At 40.3% G+C, this 19724-nt stretch overlaps 1 protein-coding gene across 11 annotated transcripts in view; it reads right to left on the reverse strand.

Annotated features, from left to right (window-relative positions):
* CALD1 (caldesmon 1) overlaps positions 1-19724 on the reverse strand; it is a 184072-nt gene that overhangs the window by 11878 nt on the left and 152470 nt on the right. For 9 of the 11 annotated variants that reach the window (XM_065742577.1, XM_065742578.1, XM_065742575.1 and 6 more), the window contains 5 exons: positions 18010-18970; positions 17295-17375; positions 12405-12553; positions 6343-6526; positions 4372-4512 (listed from right to left, as the gene is read on the reverse strand). In XM_065742577.1, the coding sequence (XP_065598649.1) occupies positions 4372-4512; positions 6343-6526; positions 12405-12553; positions 17295-17375; positions 18010-18970 (1516 nt within the window). The remainder of the gene's footprint in view (positions 1-4371; positions 4513-6342; positions 6527-12404; positions 12554-17294; positions 17376-18009; positions 18971-19724) is intronic. The other 2 variants (XM_065742586.1, XM_065742585.1) reach the window with 1 other exon arrangement.

A 19724-nucleotide genomic window follows, 5' to 3' on the forward strand; every position in this document is an offset into this window, starting at 1 on the left:
TTTCCCTCTACAGTGGAGAGACAGAAGATCTCACCTCACCCTAAGGATCGTGGGCCCAATTGCCCAACAAGGCTGACTCCTCACTCTATCAACTGCCAAATGAGCCTAGACTGAGCAACAAAATGCTCAGAAGGACACCTCTTCTGGTAAATTCAGACAAAATGAAACCCTCTCCTGCCTAGGAACTAGTTCCTGCCTACAGCTTGATGACAGCTGTGTGTCAACAAAAGCACCCAGCCATCTAACGGTATCCCTACAAAGCAGTAACATGTACCATGGTTTCCATGCCTACTCAGTGCTTTGAAAGTGCCTTAATCGTGGCAGTATTCACCAACAGACATAAATGTAAAACAGTCCTACAGCTCACTGAGGCCTTTCTCAACAGGGATAGCACACATAGGAGGCAAGAAACAAATTACACAAGGTGTTACACAACAATACATGCATGCATTTATACACATTAAATATTTTATAGACATATTTTGCTCTCTGATTGTGCAAGAAGTTGCTTGCTTATTAAAAATTCACTTTAAGTGTGGGAGTCAAAGTGTGCTTTGTTCCATCTGTACATCCTCCAAGAACAGAAACTGAATGAAAAAGGAATGAGTTAAGACACAGTTTGAGGCAGTGACACAGGAAACACGTACCATCTAAATATTTCCAGCAATGCTTGTTTAATGCATAGTTTTTAAAGATTATTAGGAATTTAAAATTGTGTACTAGATACCATACAACAAGATTTATTGTAAACTGACTTATTGAAACATTGTTTTCAGAAAAATGGGTCAAGCAAGAGAGGGAAGAAACACACATACAAGAACAGAAATCCCTTCCTTATAATTTCATCTCGTGTCTCAGAGGTAGAACCTGGTGAAAATCCACTCTGTGCCATAGCTATTATTCTCTGGGAGTAAATAGCTTCTCCTAAGCCTTGCCTCCCATTCCCTTTTGCATCTTTAAACACTGTTGGGCTTTTTTCCTCGCTGTCAGCAGCATCTGCACAGAGTGGGCCAACTTACTCCAGCCTACCTGGCAGATTATAGTGTTGCTATCAGCAGCAAAGAAGGGAAAAACAAGCATCACAAATCCTGTCCTTGCCCCTCTTTTTTCCTGCCATAGGAACAGATCATCTCCTAGAAAGAACTTGATTGAGTGGAGCCTAATTCTTTCCGGTCAGTGCTCCAGATCTCAGGTAGTGAGCAACAGTGAGATATGATCAGACAGATCTTAAAAAAAAAATTAAAATCTCAAGGCTGAAAAGTCCTGTTTCTTGCTCAGCTGCAGGTGGGTGCCACCCCTGGCCTCCTACTGTGGCTTCCTCCCATCAGTATCTAACTGCTTCTGCATTTCTGTAGTGTAGAGCTCCCCACCATCACCAGAGGAGAATCAGTACTGAAATATCCTGTTCTCTCCTGATTAAACTAGAGAACGAGATGTCAATAATGCTCTTTCCCAAGGAAAACATGAGAAATGAACCTCTCTAAAACAGAAAGGAACACAATGAGAAGGAAGGAAATCTCATTCTTCTACTGCAGCACCATTTTTGAGAACTAAACTACCAAAAGCAAGAGGTAGAGTGGGATGGGAGAGCAGCAAAGACTGTTCCAGAGACTCCTGCCTTTACTCTTATAAAGATTTAAAAAAAAAAAAAAAGAGAGATTAAGAGAGAGCAGAGGCAGCACAGAGATTTGGTACTGCAGCTAGACCCCATGGCCTTAGTAAATCCAAGCTGCTTTGTTCCTAAGCTAGGAATGAATCTAGCCTATATTTACTTTGCATCCTTCCTTCTTACTGTCCCCTCTGAAAGGACCCAGCCCCTGTGCCCTCTCTGAAAAGATTCCATGCCGCACGGGCTCCAGCACTTGCCACTCCTGTGCCATTCACTTCAAATTCATTTTCCTAGCTTTTAGGGCAAGCAGAGCTCTATTCCATTACACAGCTCAGACTCACATTTTGATCGTGACAGCAACCAGCCAAGGTGCCCTCTGTGGTTCTTCAGTGTCTAAGCTGAGACACTTTTGTCTCTTAATTCTGAGTCTGCTCATCATGCTACTCCAGGCCTTGCTTGATGGATTAAGTGTCTATAAGATGATAATATACTATAATATTTTCAGCCTCTTTCTTCTTTCCTTTCCTTTGCTCTTGTAGTCCACCTGGTAAAAAACACATTCTGCTCTCTTCACCTAAGTCATTCCTAGGAACTTCTTTTTCTTCCCTAAAGTTTACCAAATCAGAAAGAACACAGGACAAAAAGATCTAGAAGACAGAATGTACACATGCACCATACAGTCTCCTAATACTAAGCCTCAATTTTTTCATTCTTAATTCCAATGGCCCACCCACAGTTGAGCATTTATAGCTTTCACATGGTTCACAACACATCTAAACAGAGGATAAATTTATCAAGGGAAAAAATATGTGACAGAAGCTTTACCAGTCAAAAAATATCTCTGTCAGTATATAACAATCAAAAGAAAAGGCTGTACACCAACCAGGTTAGGCCAGCCAGGGAATGTCCAAACAAAAGGTGATGACAGATACTTTTTTCTAAAAACTGGAGTTATGCATCAGGTTATTAAAATTAGATTATTCTCTCCTCAGCTGTTGACCGCAGAAGGCCAAGAAACAGTTTGGGGCATGAAGGTCAATAGCATTACATACGCATTCTGGCCACCCACAGACACCAGACTGAAATATGTACAGTATCACCAATTTTCAGAGAAACGGAGAGGAAGAAGAGCATGTAGAGAGTTCCATATATCAGTTTTTGTAACAAAATGAAAAACAAGTCTTCTAGACATCAAGCTGTAAAAACAGCAGCAATAATCATCATAAAAAAATGAACCTCAAATGCTTAACATTTGGAATATTCCAGCTTTCCTCTAAAAATACTTTTAGTAGCATCAATCCAAAAGTTCTCAGAAAGCTATTAACCTCCTGCCAAATCCACAGTTTTGTCCCACTCTCTCCAAAATTATGATCTGTATCTTGCTATTATGCATTTTCAAGTATAATTTTCTCTCTTTTGAGTCATCTGTGAACTAAAGCTCCAAATGCATGTCATAAACAGCATCTTAATAAACAGAAGGAAGAAAAAGAAGCCCTCTCAGGAGGACTGGGAAGAAGCAGAACAATTACAGCGTCCATTTCTGACAGAGTATTTTGCAACCAAAATTGCAAGACCAGGTTTATCTAACAGGATAGAGTTGTGAAGCTTGGCAACCTTCGTTTACAGCTGTATGAATTCTGTCCTCAAATTTCAGGTTCAGATGTGCCTGAGAAGTCAAAGCCAAGTCCAGCCAAAAGTATCTGGCCACTGTATTTGTTGGAACAAAACCCAAAATCATACAGGGTTGAAGCTCCACATCATTTTGAAGAGTGAACATTGTAAACAGAAATGTAATTCTGACAAAATGCAGCTTGTCACTCATGAATGGCATTTCTTCATCCCATGCAGATTTGGTTTATGATCTGATGCAAGCTTCTACTAGACAACCTCCTGTCTGGTTCTTTTTCCTCCTAGGACCTACTAGATGGTCTTCTTCTGACTGACATCTTGGATTTTTACTTGACTAATGCCTCAAAAGGAAAAAAAGAAAAGATATGATAAACAGACCCATAGTTTGGGCTAGCTAGGGCCTGAGCTGAGAAAGTGGCTAGAATAAATACCAAAACAAAATTCCCAATAATTTCACTGAGACCAAGATTATTCTTCCATGCTATAAGATCATTTCAATGATTTACGTGACATGCAAAATAATGAAGGCCATAGAAGACTACTTAGAAATTCCTGCAGCAAGAGAAGGTTTTGCTTTGTTTTATTAAATATTATGTAAGAAAATGAAATTGAGCCCAGTATTTCCAGATACTGTTTCAGAGGGATCAGGCATATCATAGACCTCCCATATTAGACAGTTTCTAATTAATGACATGCTGAATGTACTTAGACGAAAAAGTAGTGTGGCAAGGAAGAAAGCAATTGTGGATACAGAAGAAGACAAAGAACATTTGTGATATTTTCTGCTACAGTTAGCAAATCAGTTCTATAACAAATTAATATTGAGAAATTAGCATAGTAACATAACTGAGTTTCCAAAATAATTTCCTCTTGAAGGTGATGAACCTTTTTGGACATTATTAACATTACTGGGTAACTCTCAGGCTACATGATTTTTAGAAAGGGTCTCTAATCTTCAATCATCCCAATGAATGAAGTCTTTCAGCCATAGGTTTTACTCTAAGATCTATTTCAGAACATTGACCCAGGTAAAATATCAAGTATTTCCACAATGATTTGGTGTTGGGTAGTTGGTTGGGACCACAATATACATTAGTTTTTCTGTACGATAGAGAAGTTAGCAGGGAGGTTACCTTGAGAGATGAACCTTTAGGACTGAAACATTTGAATGGCTTCTTTTCTTCAGATACACCATCTTCCGGCACTTTCTGACGTTTCTCAGCAGCTTCAGCTCTCCTCCTTTCAATTTCTTCCTTCATCCTCTTCTTTTCCTCCTAAAAGGTATTAATTTATTCTTTCAGAAACTGTATCACTATTACAACAATATAACCATTATTTATTTATTTATTTATTTATGCAAAAATGTATCAGATTATCTAAGAATAGATTTTTTTTTATGCTAGCCATAGCAGTTCAGGGAATGCTACCTGAATGTTAGTGACATACTGGTGACAATACATCATAGTATTAAGTGAAGAAGACAATTACTCCATGCTCCTTTAATACTCTTCACAGCGATGTCATCAGATTTACTGCCATATAATGTCACTTAGAGAGAACAAAGCACATTTATAAAAACATCGTTTCATTAAAATCTAATTTCAGAAATTCAAATTTTCATTGTTCTATCTGTTTTTAAAAATATTTCTGTAGAACACTTAGGTGAGTTGAGCTGCTTGTTGATGCAGCTTTCAAGTGAACTGGTCAACCAGCTTGCACAGACTTTTAATTGTCTCAACAGGTGTAAGAAACAAAAAATCCCATTTTACTTCCCAAAGTCAGTTGCTCTGTACCCTCAAGAATCACTTTTGTACTGTTCCTCTCTAGCATCGTCTTCTCTAGCAATTGTGCCAAAGACATTATTTCATGTTGAAAAACTGATAGATGCCCAAAAAGTGCAGATAAAATGCTTACAGTTCTACCTACAGAAAAACATGAGGTTTTACTTTCAGAGCAGCAAGTTGAAGCACAACCACTGTGAGTGCTGGTTAGCAGAGTCTGTTTTTACACAGTAAGTCACTATGCAATCTCAGCATCTATTTAATTCTACTGCGGAGAGCTTAGCATGTTAAAGCAATTGGCATTTATCTGCTAGCACTATTATTATTCTTCCACCATTTGTTTTTCAAACAAGTAAGATTCCTTAATGATGCACCAGAGATTTTAAAATCCTATTTATAAAGTCCCTTGGCAAAGGAAGCACAAGCAAACAGATGTCACTGGGTACTCAATATTAAAACAGGCAAAAATATCTTCCAAACGAGATCTTGCCCATCATAACTGTATACAGCATTAGCATTTCAGTTCATCTACAGCAGATGATTTTTTGCCACATCCTTTCTAATTCGAATTGTGCAACATCAAAGAGACAGTGAAAATAAATTAAGAAGTCTGTGGCTATAAGACTCTCCAAAATGTTACCCAAAAAGAGTATAAATATGCGGCTGCTGTAGATGGCATCCTGACTAATTAAGACATTATTAGAGCCTTGTCTTCCTTGAGGCTAGAACTGAAGTTTTTCTTGGTATCCTGAATGTTTTACCTTGAGTTTTCACTAGAACATCTATATGATGTGGTTGACTGACATGAAATGCAGCATGTTTGCAATTAAATCTGAAGGTAAGAGGAATGGGATAACTTTAATGCCCATGGTATATTTGAGATCAACATTCATTGTGATACATCATCTCCTGACACAGGCCAAGAAACAGCCATTCTGTTAAAGCACATGATTCAAACAGAGGGCCCAAACAAAGGACAAAATCTGAAGCAAAGCTCAGCAGCAAATCCCCACAGACCTCAGGTAGAATCAGGCTCACAAAGGAAAAGCACACTTTGGCCTCTATGTTTGCTTGGGTTTGGTCTTGCCTTTATTGTCACATACTCCTTCCTCACCTATGTTCAAGTCTCTCATGGTATCGTTCTGCCCTTTTGCTAAATGCAGATTCATCCATGTCCAGTCTCACTAACTTCTTTGCCTAAAGGTGTCTGTACTGTACAGATACTGCTGTAAAGAGTTACCATTTATTCTGAGGCAAGTAGAAGCAAAGGAATTACAATGAGGAATTAAAATCAGAGAACAACACTTTGTCCTTTACACTGACCTCCTCTCTGATTTTTCTCTCAGCTTCCTCCTGTTTCTTCTTTTGCTCCTCTTCTTCCATGATTTTCCGGCGTTCCTCCCGCCTTTTCTTTAGCTCCTCCAGCTCCACAGCTGCTTCCTGCTGTTTCTCCTTCAGCTTCTCAGACCCAGCCTCAGCATTTGCAGCTCCTTTCAAGTTGGAGCGGCTGGGAAAGAAAGGAAAGACAAGATAACACACCACAAGTTTTCCCTTCCTGTCCAGAGACAACCTGATGCCCCACATTCACCAGCAACACAAAGATACTCCTTATAAGACTTTTTGCTCCTTGCGAACTCCATCAAACTCGAGGCATTTGAAGTAGGAGCCAAGTAGGCTGAGACACTTGGAAAAGCATGTCTCTCATCCACTGCCATTGAGGAAGAAGGCTCAGGCACTCGAGGCAGGGGCTGGACCACATTGCCTGAGATCTCAGGCCACTTCCATTTTCTTTACAGTTTACCAACTAAGCTCAATATATTTAACATCTCATGTAACATCAGCAAGATGCATCTTATCATCATCCCCAGATTCAAAGACTACTCTGAAAGTAATGCCTCCTATTTTAAGATGTTGGTTCACCATGTCAGAGGCAGGTTTTGGTGGTATGGCAGTAGAGGTTGAGTTTTCCTGACAATATTCCATTACATTTTGCTGCAGTGTGATAGATGGCAGCAGAGAGGAAATCTAACAGAGTGACAGAAATGCCTAGGAACCAAAGGTGTCACCAAATTCCTCCATGCAGAAAAAAACATGGCACCCATTGACATTCACTGATTTGTTTAACATTTCTGGAGACCAAACAGTGGATGTGAACACAGTGAAGCAGTGGGTGGGGCGTTTCAACAATGTGACATGAAAAACAAGTCACATTCTGGACAACTATGCACAGCGGTCACCTCACAGAGTGAAGTGCATCTTGATCAGCTCATCCACATGGATCAGCAGATTATGACCAGGGAACTGTTTATGGAACTGAAGAGCAGCTTCAATGCCTTGGAAACAATGGTGGAAATGTTGGAATATTGCAAAGTTTTCACCAAGTGGGTTCCAAGAATTCTTACATGAGAACACCATGTGCAAGTTTGTCAGAACCTATTGAACGAATCCTAGGCTGAAGGCAACAGTTTCCTGGATCAAAACATTATTGGTGATGAAATATGGTGTCGCCACTATAAGCAAAAGTCAAAGCAGCAGTCCATGCAGTGGCAACATCTGAATTCCCCATCAAATAAAATGTTCAAGACACAGTCCTCAGTGGGTAAAGTGATATGCACTGTCTTTTGGGACAGGAAAGGTGTGATCCCTCTGGATTTCCTGCAACCCAGACAAACAATCACCTGTAACTGCTGCATCATGACACCGACTAAGCTGAGGACTCAGAACTTCCAGAGTCAGATCAGAGAAGAAGACAATCTTTCTCTTTCAACATGATAACACAAGGCCCGTACCAGTTTGAAGGCATGAAGCACACTGCCAGTCCTGGCTGGGCTGTCCTACTACATCCACTGTACAGATTGGATTTGGTGCCTTGTGACTACCAACTGATTGGGCCAATGAAAGGTGGACTGCGTGGCCATTTTCCTGGCAAGTATCTTTGGGAACCAAACCACATACAGAATGAAATGGAGGAAACAGAGCGGTGAGACTTGTAGTTTCAAAACCTAGAATGTTTTTACAAACTTAAAATGTTTCCTATTTAATCTGAAGTACCTATCACTTGGACTCAACAAGCTTGTATGAATAGAAAGGTTCATCAAAACTTCTGCTGATGGTTTCCAGGGAAAATATGACTTTAACTAAGGAAGTGGAAATTATTTATTTATGGCTGCTTTCCATGGGAGAAAACCAGAAGTTTTCCAACCAACTCCAATATGAGAGACAGACAGAAAGAATACAAGGAGTGATGGGTGGGGAAAGACTGTTTGTATAGGTGAAGTGCATACTTTCAACAGAGTCAGATAGTATCACCTAGTTAAACAATTACCACAACAGTGTTTAGTCAAATGTCTACTCCCTGAGCGTGTTTAGTATTACTGCTGACAAGGAGATAGGTACCACAGAGGTATCAGTGTGCTATTCACAAGGGACAGAAAAGGAATGTACTTAAGAGATTTTTTTAAAGATCTTTCTGCTCTGTACTGTTGACATTTAGAGAAGCTGGAAATTAATGACTTCATTAATGGAACTAGAGTGCTGTGGAATTTAATGCCACAAGATGGAACAAATCAAGTGTTCCAACAATAACAATAACTGTTAGAGATGATGAGATTAGAGATGACAACATGAAGAACAAATACATAAATTTGCAGTCTGCTGAATCACACCAGTCCTGCAAAGGCACTCTTCATTCAAATAGATCTCTCATCTAGATGGGGTTAGCCATATAAAACAGATTGTAGGATCAGAGCTGAATTATCTGTGGTTTCAATATCGCAATAGGATCTGCTAACACAGATTACTCTGCCCTCACATGGTATTACTGACTGGGAAGAAACTAAGCTGCACCAGGGCAGAACTTATTATTTAAAAATTGTATTACTAATAAAACATATGGTAAAATAGCATAGCCAGACTGACACTGTGATGTGAATCTCAGCTGTTGTACTTCATCTGTGAAAGTTCAACACCAATGTGGTAAGACCTAACAATTATTTTGCAGTGTGTTTATTTGGTGTTAGAAAGACTTTTTTATGTATAACATCACAAAGCAAAGCTAAAGAAAACAAAATTCCCAGAGGTCTGTGAATTTCTATATCCTCAGGACATTCTCACACCTGATTTTCCAGAGTTACAGATATACAGTACATGTTTCCCTAATTTCACCTTATCACAATCCTTTTGTGCTCTAGGACCTAATCCTGAATGTGTTTTTGCCATGGAATTACTTAACCCGTTGAAGAAGAATCATAAAATCACCCACCATCATAAGCATCATGTAGTTGCAAGTTGTTACTAATAAGGGTTTTTATCAGTAGGGATGTCTAATTAAAGAAAGGAACATGAGTCCTTTGTTAATAAAAAATATAATTATACAGAACTAAAACACTGAGATAACATTGGAAACTATTTGAATTTTAACTTAGCCTGATAAAAAAACAATGAGGACCAGCTCCTGTGGTTTGAGGTATGCTTTTGGGTGTTTAGCCTTAAATATTTCTTATGATAATTTGCAGAGATGACAAAAACCATGAATCTTAATGAAGCACAAGGGTTTCTAAAGATCCAATTCATCTACCCTGCACAGGCCATTAAAAAGCTTTTTTAAGGTTTTCCTGCTTTGTTGCATGATTGCAGCCTCCGTAACAAACATCCTGGGAATCTAATTAATTAATTCATAGGTTCATAGGTTCATAAGGTTGGAAAGGACCTACAAGATCATCTAGTCCAACCATCCTCCTATCACTATCCCTACCCACTGAGCTACTAAATCAAATCCCTTAGCACCTCATCTAAACGCTTCTTGAACAGCGCTAGCGATGGTGCCTCAACCACCTCCCTAGGCAGGCCATTCCAGTGCCTGACCACTCTTTCAGAAAAAAAATGTTTCCTCAGGTCTAATCTAAATCTTCCCCGGCGCAACTTCTGGCCATTCCCTCTCGTCCTGTCGTTATTTATCAGGGAGAAGAGGCCCAACCCCTCCTCACCACAACCCCCCTTCAGGAAGTGGTAGAGTGCAATAAGGTCTCCTCTGAGCCTCCTCTTCTCCAGACTAAACAATCCCAGCTCCCTCAGCCGCTCCTCATAAGACTTGTGCTCCAGACCCCTCACCAGTTTTGTTGCCCTTCTCTGAACACGCTCCAGGGCCTCAATGTCCTTCTTGTAGTGAGGGGCCCAAAACTGAACACAGTACTCGAGGTGCGGCCGCACCAGAGCTGAGTACAGGGGGATGATCACCTCCCTGCTCCTGCTGGCTACACTATTTCTAATACAGGCCAGGATGCTGTTGGCCTTCTTGGCCACCTGGGCACACTGCCGGCTCATGTTAAGCCGAGCATCAACCAACACCCCCAGGTCCTTTTCCTCTCTACATTCTTCAAGCCATTCTGCTCCAAGCCTATAGCATTGCATGGGGTTATTATGGCCAAAGTGCAGGACCCGGCACTTGGTCTTATTGAACCTCATCCCATTGAGCTCAGCCCAGCTATTCAGCCTATCCAGATCCCTCTGAAGGGCCTCCCTACCCTCAGGCAGTTTGACACATCCTCCCAACTTGGTGTCATCTGCAAATTTACTGAGAATACACTCAATCCCTCGTCTAGGTCATCAATAAAGATATTAAACAAGATGGGCCCCAATACTGACCCTTGGGGGACACCACTCATAACAGGATGCCAGCTGGACTTAACTCCATTAACCACAACCCGCTGGGCACGGCCCTCCAGCCAGTTCTTCACCCAGAGAAGAGTGAAGCTGTCCACACCACGGGCTGCCAGTTTCCCCAGAAGAATACTGTGGGAGATCGTGTCAAAGGCCTTGCTGAAGTCCAGGTAGACTACATCAACAGCCTATTATACCAGTGCACAAGAAAGGTCAGTCCTTTGTGACTTCAGTCCAGACAGCCTCAAAGAAATCAACAGCTACTCTCAGCTTTCAACTCATACAAAACAAAGGTAGAATCTAGTCTTAGGATTTTTGTTTGAAGACCTCAAGTGTCCTCCTTACAAAGGAGAACACTTCATTTTTTTACCTAATTTTATTCTCACGGAGCATATAGGACTTTCACTTCTGGTTCTGCATATTCTGAAACAGGAAACAATAAACGCAGTAATTCTCCTTATTTTCCTCCACCACCAAAATCCTCTGTTCTCAACAAATTCTGGGAATTTCCACTCCTCATTGTCAACATTGAAAAATTAGAACTGAGATTCTGGGTGGAGGAAGAATTTCCTAAGTACCTCTTTGGTGCTAAGAAATGAAGATCGTTGCCAGCTTTCAGACAAGGAAGAAAATGAAAGAAGTGGTTTGTGTGAGCCAAAAATGTCAGAATAACATGAAGAAAGCACTGCTTCATATTTAGCACTTTTGCAGTCCTGTATGAGAATGGAGAGGAAGGCAAGTGGGATGAGAAATGAGAAATGAAAGATCTAAAATGCCTCTTTTCCCCACAATTTTATGACTGACGTGAACAAATGAGATGTTGATAAGATTTTCCTTTAGCCACCAGTACCCTACTTTGTTCTCAGTCATCACCATTGAGAGTTAGACAAGTTACAATGCTTCTTAGCAAGTATCTGACGTGTTCATGCAAAAACAAGAAGAAAGCATGCTCCGAACCACAGCCGTACGTTAGACATCCTTCTTCACACATTTAGAAATTGTGAAAGAAAAACAGAAAAAGAAAAAAGCAGTAGAAACTCAAATCTACATGTTGCCACTAAGGTCTGTCTCCCACAGGAAGTAAAACAAGTGAAAACACAACAAACATATTTTCAGAAATCCTTTCTCATGTTATTGATGATGTGACTCCAGTCATGATGCAGGACAGTTCTAAGGAAGGACCATTTCCTGCCATTCCATCTCCATGCCGCCTGACTCTCTCTGTCTTTTGGCCTTAGGTCAGGGTGTCCCCAGGGTCTTTTGAACTGCACTTTATTTTGAGAAAGTTTGATTTTCCCGAAATAATCATGAGGGGAATGCTGAGATATAACAGCAAAATCCATCTGCCCTACAGAGATTTCTAAATGTGAATGGAGAGCTTAACCTTTTCTTTGCCTGTGCCAATGTAAAAGAGAGGAGAATAGGAAAAAAAAGATTTCTAACAAAAAAAATGAGCCACTCATCTCTACTGAGGGAGTAAGGTTCTATTTACATCTGCTTTCTACACCTTGTTTTATCACTGTAGGTGACAGGGGGCAGGCTGCTAGAAAACTGACCAACAACCTTAAATCAGACCTAAATACCCAGTGAACACCAGGGCCTCCTCTGATGGTGCCAAGCTAAGTCTTGCACACAGCTGCAATGAGGCTTTTCACCAGAGACCCCAAGAAGGCCCCCAGCTCTGCTCTAACATAAACAAAAGACCAGCGTGCTTAGCTGGAACTTACCCAAAAGCATTTTCAGTAGATTTAAGTTTGGGAGCAGTAAGTTCACGTTCTCCATTCTGTGCCTTTTGTTCTGGAACTCCCTTTTTACGATCCCAGACACTTTTCATTTCATCCTTTGGTGCTTTTTCTTTATCCTTGTTGTCTTTTACCTGCTCAGAAGATAGTGTAAATCACAGAAGAAAAAATGTCACAGCAAGGCACTACCAATAACAGTCAAGGAACACAAATTCCTTGGTATTAGTGATTAACTCAGCAACTGTCTTCAAAATGATTATGTGCTTCAAGGCGGAAGTAGTCTTTTTAACTTCACAGTTTAAAAATATGATCATCCATCATCCTGCATTCCTGATCCACATTCACAATGAAAACACCTAAAATAATCAGTCTTCTGTGAAAGTTTGTTGCAACTACCCTTGGCTACCACATCTTTCTGTAACTGCACCTTCCTCAGGCACCTCAATCCTCTCTTCTACTGGAGCATCACTCGTGATGCCTATTAAGATCCCGGGCTGCGCACTCTTTGGGGCTAGGCTTGTTCTTATCTTCTTGGTTAAGAGCATTGGAGCAATAGAAATCATTCATAACCTTCAATTTGCTTGAACAAAGCTCATGCTATTTGGATGTAGGCAGATGGTTCTGTAGCACAGCAAGGGAGTGCCAACAGAACAAAGCTAGTATTTCCAGCATTTCAACAGGTGGATGCCTCAGTACTACAGGAATAATGACAAAGATAAAAAGCTGATCTTTGCATCAGAGTAAAAGTTACTCTGACAAAAAGCACAGTCATGACAGAGGCTGGTCACAGTTATCAGGCTCAAATATTTAATCCTTTGAAAAAGCAAATGTTCTCTCAAATGTTCTCTTTGGAAACACTAAAGCAAAAGTTCTCTCTATCCTTACAGTTTTTTACCCTATAATTTTTAATAGTAATCAAGTACATTTACTGCAAGAATTTTATACGTGAGTATCTCCCTACAGCTATAGGCTTGAAGTATTTACCAATACCAGAAACAGCCTGATCTCAGCATGCTCATGGTTGGATGCTGAGAAGAAGTGCAGTATATGGACTAACTTAAGTCCTTTGTCCACAGACAGAATTATTTCTGTGATGAAAATTAGTTGGACTAACAGCCTAAATAAACTTTCAACAGCAGCAGAGGAAAAATTTATCCCAAAAATATCTTTTTTCCCTGTCTCTACCACACTGAGGGAAGCCAGCAAGAAAGGAAAAGAAAAAAATATTCTTGTCTCTTGCCATCCCATATGCTAATTAAAAAGAAAAAATAATTTCCATAACAGTCCTGTCTGCAGCACAACTGCTTTTATGGCATTCCATGTGGCTTCAGGAAATAAAAGCCTACAGCAGACCATGCCGAGGCAGCACACACTGCACGTCAGTACTGAGAAGTTATGCTGCTCCAGTGAGCTTGCCATTGATGAGGGATGTCAAACAACCCACAGAGACATTTGCTCTGTCCTAAGAACAGGCAGCAGCAGCACAGACACTCCCCACAGGCTCCTGCCAATGGGCTGTAGCTGCAATCTGGCATCACTACCCCAACAGACATGAGGATAGCTCAGTTTCCATGGCCAGGCATTCTTTGGTTGTGATGCTGTGACTGCTAGCAAGCAAGGCCATTATTGCTAGATGCCCCAAGGAAAGGTTTCCTGTTTTCTAGGAGTTGTGTTGAGACAACCAGTGCTATTCATTGAGTCTAATGTATGCTGCCTGTCATTTACGACTTTGGAGTGCTCCCAAATCTGGACAAGATTTTAGCTTGTGACATGTTCACAGCAAAAAAGCTCCACTGCCTGTTAGTTCAGGGAGATACTGAGAACAGTGATGCTGATTGTTGTAAGATCTCAAATGCCACGGTGTCTGTGTTGGGACTTTGAGAGCATAGGATTTCCTTTGCTGAGATTTTCATCAAGACCTTTCTAAGTCTCATTAAAAAGCTGATACTTCCAGTTGCCTGATGTATTGAAGTCCACTGGGGAGAGTCATATCTCTTACATCTTACTTGAAATTGCTGAGGAAACTAATATTAAAACAATACTGTTTAAAAAATAATAGGTTAGGAAATAGCGTTTCAGAAGCTAGCAGAATTTATGCTAATATGCACACATTTGAGAAAACCATTAATGCAGCTTGGCTCTCTTATTCAAAAAGATGATAAAACAAGATATTAAAGAAATATTTCATAGCTTTCAGGTCCAGTAATTCTCCTACTAATTTTAATGCCAAAACTGTGATTGATTAGCACAGGAACAGAAAACCATTATGTACCACTCCGGAGGAAGACAACAGAAAAATTATTTTCCCTTGTCTCAGTGCTGTCCTGAATTACAGGCCAATTCAGATTTTGCTTGAATTTAGTAAAAAGGACTGTTCTAATTCCAATTGGAGTGTGTGGGTGGTGTTACCTGAACTGAAAACAGTTCACACGCTCCCTCAAATCTAGAGCCTCAAGTCAAGAGAGAACATGACCAAAACCATGCTTAGCTTAGCTGACTTTCAACATAAATTACATATATTTTAATCTTTCTCTGTACCATGTCTTTCCTGTTAGGTTCTTATGCTAACATTGAGATGCTAACATTCTAAATCTAGAGCTTAAACAACTTCACACTACGTTGGATTGCTTATTGAGGTTGGAACCTTTTGGCACAGTGAGCTCTCACTTGGACTCAGTTTCTTAGTGTCTTAAAAGCCGTGGGCATCTGGGTCTAGGTCTTCCATTTAGACTGAACTGCTACACCCAAATACCATGAGAAAAGCAACTGTTGCAGCACGTCTAGCCAAACTGGAAGCAGGAAATACCAGGAGTCTCACATCATGAGAAAGCTTGCTCTTACGAGCTTTCCAGGACAGTTTTGAGAACCCAAAATCATGGGGCAGTTCAGAGAAGGAGACAGATTTTATTTGCTAATTTGATCCAAATTGAGCTTTGAGGGCCAGATCTTAGTCACATTAAGAATGGATATGTGTTCATGTCGCACAGTTACAAAAGTAAAATCTGGTTATGTGAAGAAAGTATTCCTTCAGGGATCTTATTCGCAATATACTGTCATCCTCTTTATTGAATGTGTGTGTCTAAAATAAGTCACATTGAAATTCACTCTTTGCATGCGTGGAAGGAGTAGAGATAAGAACCTGATCACAACTTTGTTTAGAGTCTGAGATTGTTGATTTTTCTTCGCAAGCTAAGAAGCAGCAACTGAGATTCTCAAAACTGAGCAGGATATTTCAAAAGTTCAGCTTGATACACATGCAAAATTTTCACCTTTCAGTGGATGGATATTCAGCACTGCACCAAAAGTGGGATTCCTTTAAACTGTCTAAATTTGAGCATCCAAAAATGGAAGCATGAACATCACAAATCACTTTTAAAAGTCATGACAATTTCCTGGAAAATCTAATCTTGTGGGCATGTCTTAAAAGGATGATGGGAGTCTCACTGACAGTTGAGTGAGCTCCAGGCAAACTTAAGCGGGATGCTGTTTCTCAAGCCCTCCCCACCCCCAAATCAACATTTATGGTCAAATATTTATAGCCTTCTTGACACCTTTAATTGTAATATTCAAACACTGTTTGCAACAGTGAATATTACAAGCTGATTCTGTCATATGAACAAATTTTTACATAATCCTTACTTTTTGCATAGTTCCTTCCTCTTGTTTCACCATCAGGGTAATTTGGAGTACAGTGACTGATAAGTTTTTCTAAAGTACTGTTTTGATATATCTCCCAGCTCTCACTGAACTCTTTTCCTTTCTAGACTAAGTCATTTTTGCACACTGATAGTTTCTCTCATTTTTGAACCATTCTTCCAATCATCTTCATCACTTTATCTTTTCAATCTCACCTCTATTCTACTAAAAATATGGACAGTAAGTCATGTAACTAGACCTAGAGCCCTGTGACATGATTTGCCTTCACCTCTCTCCAAGGGGGAGCTACGCTTATACAGCATGTTCCAAACTGATCAAGTTGCTTTCCAACAACTAAGGACAGTAGAGAAGACCCTCTGTAGCCCTCAGCAATCCCAAGCACATGGACAGGCACAGACTACCTGTCCCTAAATGTCTGTGTTGTGGCTCTTTAAGAAAGCCCCATGAACCTGTCTGAACTGGTGCAAACCTTAACAAACAGACCAATCAATGTTTGATAAGGATCAGAAGCTGTTCTGATACCTTCTGCATAGACCAAAAAGCACAGGTGCTTTACAGCATTGAACATGGCTCCCTGTTTGTCTGCTGTAACCTGAAGAGTAAATGTTTCCCAAATCTTAATTACTTACCATACAGTAAAACACCATGGCACCAGCTCCTGTGTTTACAGTGGAAATGCAATGCAGTAATTTTTGTAGATTTTCTCTTTAAAACAAAAGAAGAATCTTGGGTATGCACAGTTTATATTATATGATATTGCAGCTTTGGGGAAAATGATTAGTTAAGATACTCAAGTGGCCAAAGGGCCTAGATTATCATTATTGCTATTTTAAGAGTAGGTCTCAGTCACAGGGGAAAAGTTCACAGTAAAGTGAGAGGAAACCAGGGAAGGAAGATTAGTTGATACAGTCCTGAAAAATTCATCCCTAAGGCGCAAGTCATCCTTGCATTATTGACAAGAATTTGACTGAAGTATCTGTTCTAAGGCAGACAGATCTTGGTTCTCAGGCCACAGAAGAACAAAACACTTAAGCATATACTTAATGTTAAGCACATAAGTAACTTCATCTATGTATTTCAGCAGGATTATTCATGTTCTTGAAGTGAAGCACATATTTAAGTACTTTGCTGAACAAGCAACATTTAGTTATAGGTCTCTTATTTATTTTCTTATCTCAAGTTTCCTTACAGCAACTAAATCAACAGTTTATAAATTACCTGATCTTTTTTGGAGGTAGGTTGAAGCTTCTCTGGTAAGCTTTCCTTTTTAGCTTCCACTTTAACCTCTTTGTCTTCCTCCTTTGTTATGGAGTTTTTAATAATTTTTGTTTTAAATATGGTATGAAAACATCATTCCACCAGCACTTTTGTTTCTCCACACTGTGCTCATGTACCAATCCTGTGTGCAGCCACATGTCCTTCATGTGCTGTTGTGCCCACATCTGCGTGTATAGCCATGCTCCCTCCACCCTCTCCAAATGCTCCCATTACTCCATTTGGGCTTCTCTCACTTACGTGACATGCTCACATGTCCCAGCAGAGAGCCCTTTCTTGTGATTGCATTTAACACTTGCATTCTTCACACAGTTTATCAGGTACTGATAATATTTTGTGTCAACTTGTGTTTGCCTCAAGCGTATGTCTTACTTCATCAGGCCAGCTTATAGCAACTGAGAAAAAAGGCAGCAAAAAACATGCAGAGGTCTGAACATGCAAGGTTTGCTCTGAACAATGGAGTGAGGACAGGCAGTTTGTGCATTTTATTATTGGTAAGCAGAAGCAAGGACTTCTATTAATTAAAAAAAGAACGAGTATTAGTTGTTTAAATGCAGGAACAAATCTGTGAGGAGATTTCAATTCAGTCTTTTTTTTCTTGCATTACATTTCTCACAAACCACAGGTGTCTTATTTTGGTGCAAAATGTTTACTGTACCTGCTTTTTTAGCAAATCTGCTTGAGCTTTTTCCTCTTGTGCTTTCTTCTCTTCCATCTTTTTCTTTTCCTTTAATTTTTCTGCCTCTAACTTAGCCTTTTCTTCAGCTGCCCTCTTTTCCTCTTCTGCTTTAGCCCTCTCTCTTTCCTCAGCTGCTTTCCTCTCTGCTTCTGCCTTAGCCCTCTCCTCAGCTGCTTTCCTTTCCTCTTCTGCCTTAGCACGCTCTCTTTCCTCAGCTGCCCTTTTCTCCTCTTCTGCCTTAGCCCTCTCTCTTTCCTCAGCTGCTCTCTTTTCCTCTTCTGCTTTAGCCCTCTCTCTTTCCTCAGCTGCTCTCTTTTCCTCCTCTGCTCTCTGTTTTTCTTCAGCTGCCTTCTTTTCTTCTTCTGCTTTTAACCTCTCCTTTTCTTCTGCCTCAAGTTTCTCCCTTTCTTTCTCAGCCTCTTCCTTCTCTTTATCTACAGCATCAGTTGTACTCTGCTGCGCATCCAGCATAGCATTTGTATCATTCTCTGCATTTACAGCTAGAGTTTTTGTTTCTACCACCTCTTCTTTATCTGTAGACTTTTCTACTGCCACATCTACCTGATTTTCCTCTGTGGGTACCTCCTTTGGTTTCTCCTCTTCCACGTCTTTTTCTTCTTTCTTTCCCTCTTCTTCTCCATCTTGCCTCCAATTGTTCCTTTGGTATGATTTGGTAGCTGTTTCTGTTTCCTCAACCTCACAGCGTCCTTGGCGTGTTTCAACCTTTTCCTCTTTCCCTGTGGTCTCATTTTCTTCCACATTGTTTACTTCTCTCCTGCTGGGCACTGACAAGCTCCCATCTGTGATCGTTGGGTCAAATTCCTTTTGACGTTCCAGGGCTTCCTGTAGACGTTTTTGGCGTCTCTCTTCCCGTCTTGCCAGTCTCTCCAACAATGCAGCTTCATCATCTGTACTACGTTTTGTTTCATCTTCAGCCACACTACACAAAAGCGACAACTTGTCATTAAAAAAAAAGCTTTCTAACAATGTATGCACTTAGCTGTTTCTAGAAAACAAAAAAAATCACTGTCAGATCATTCCATGGTTTGAAAACACAACAGGTTGCATAATTCAAATTTTAGCAAAATGGTTCCAGGGATTAATTTTGGCATTTCTATGTGTATAGCAATGTGGCATTTTACAATGTCAGAGCCTGGAAAGGTTCTCTTGGGCAAGCTCTGACAGTCACACCAAGTCCCCAGGAATCTAACTGACCTTCCCAACCTGATGCTTGGAACAGCTGAAATATAAACAACCTTGAAAAATTCATCCTCCACCTCTGCACCCTGCAGCAGAATACTTAATAGATCTCAGCTATCTTTAACCCCCACTTCAGCTTGGCCAGAGGCATACATGAGAAGTCGTCATGCACAGACAAAATTTTGGAAGATGCTACACAAGCAAGAGACCTTCTGACTTCAATGACATTCTCTAATAATGAGAAAATGGTCAATCCCATTCAGCAGCAAAATCCACAGAGTCTATAATGAGGTATCCTGACAATTTAGCTATGATCATCTGTTCAGATACATGAATTTCTTTAGAGAATGGAGCAAGCACAGCTCTAAACTATGCCACTCAGCACCTGGAGGTTTTTTGACTCCTTCAAAACTCAGCTCTTTAATTCTCCTATATCCAGGTTTGCTCCTTCTTTCTAGCTGTTTCCGTTTATATATTTATACTTGAAAAAGTTG

Source organism: Cyrtonyx montezumae, unplaced genomic scaffold (assembly GCF_038088225.1).
Source record: "Cyrtonyx montezumae isolate F1298 unplaced genomic scaffold, pur_monq_1.0 scaffold_3, whole genome shotgun sequence".
NCBI classification, from domain to species: domain Eukaryota; kingdom Metazoa; phylum Chordata; class Aves; order Galliformes; family Odontophoridae; genus Cyrtonyx; species Cyrtonyx montezumae.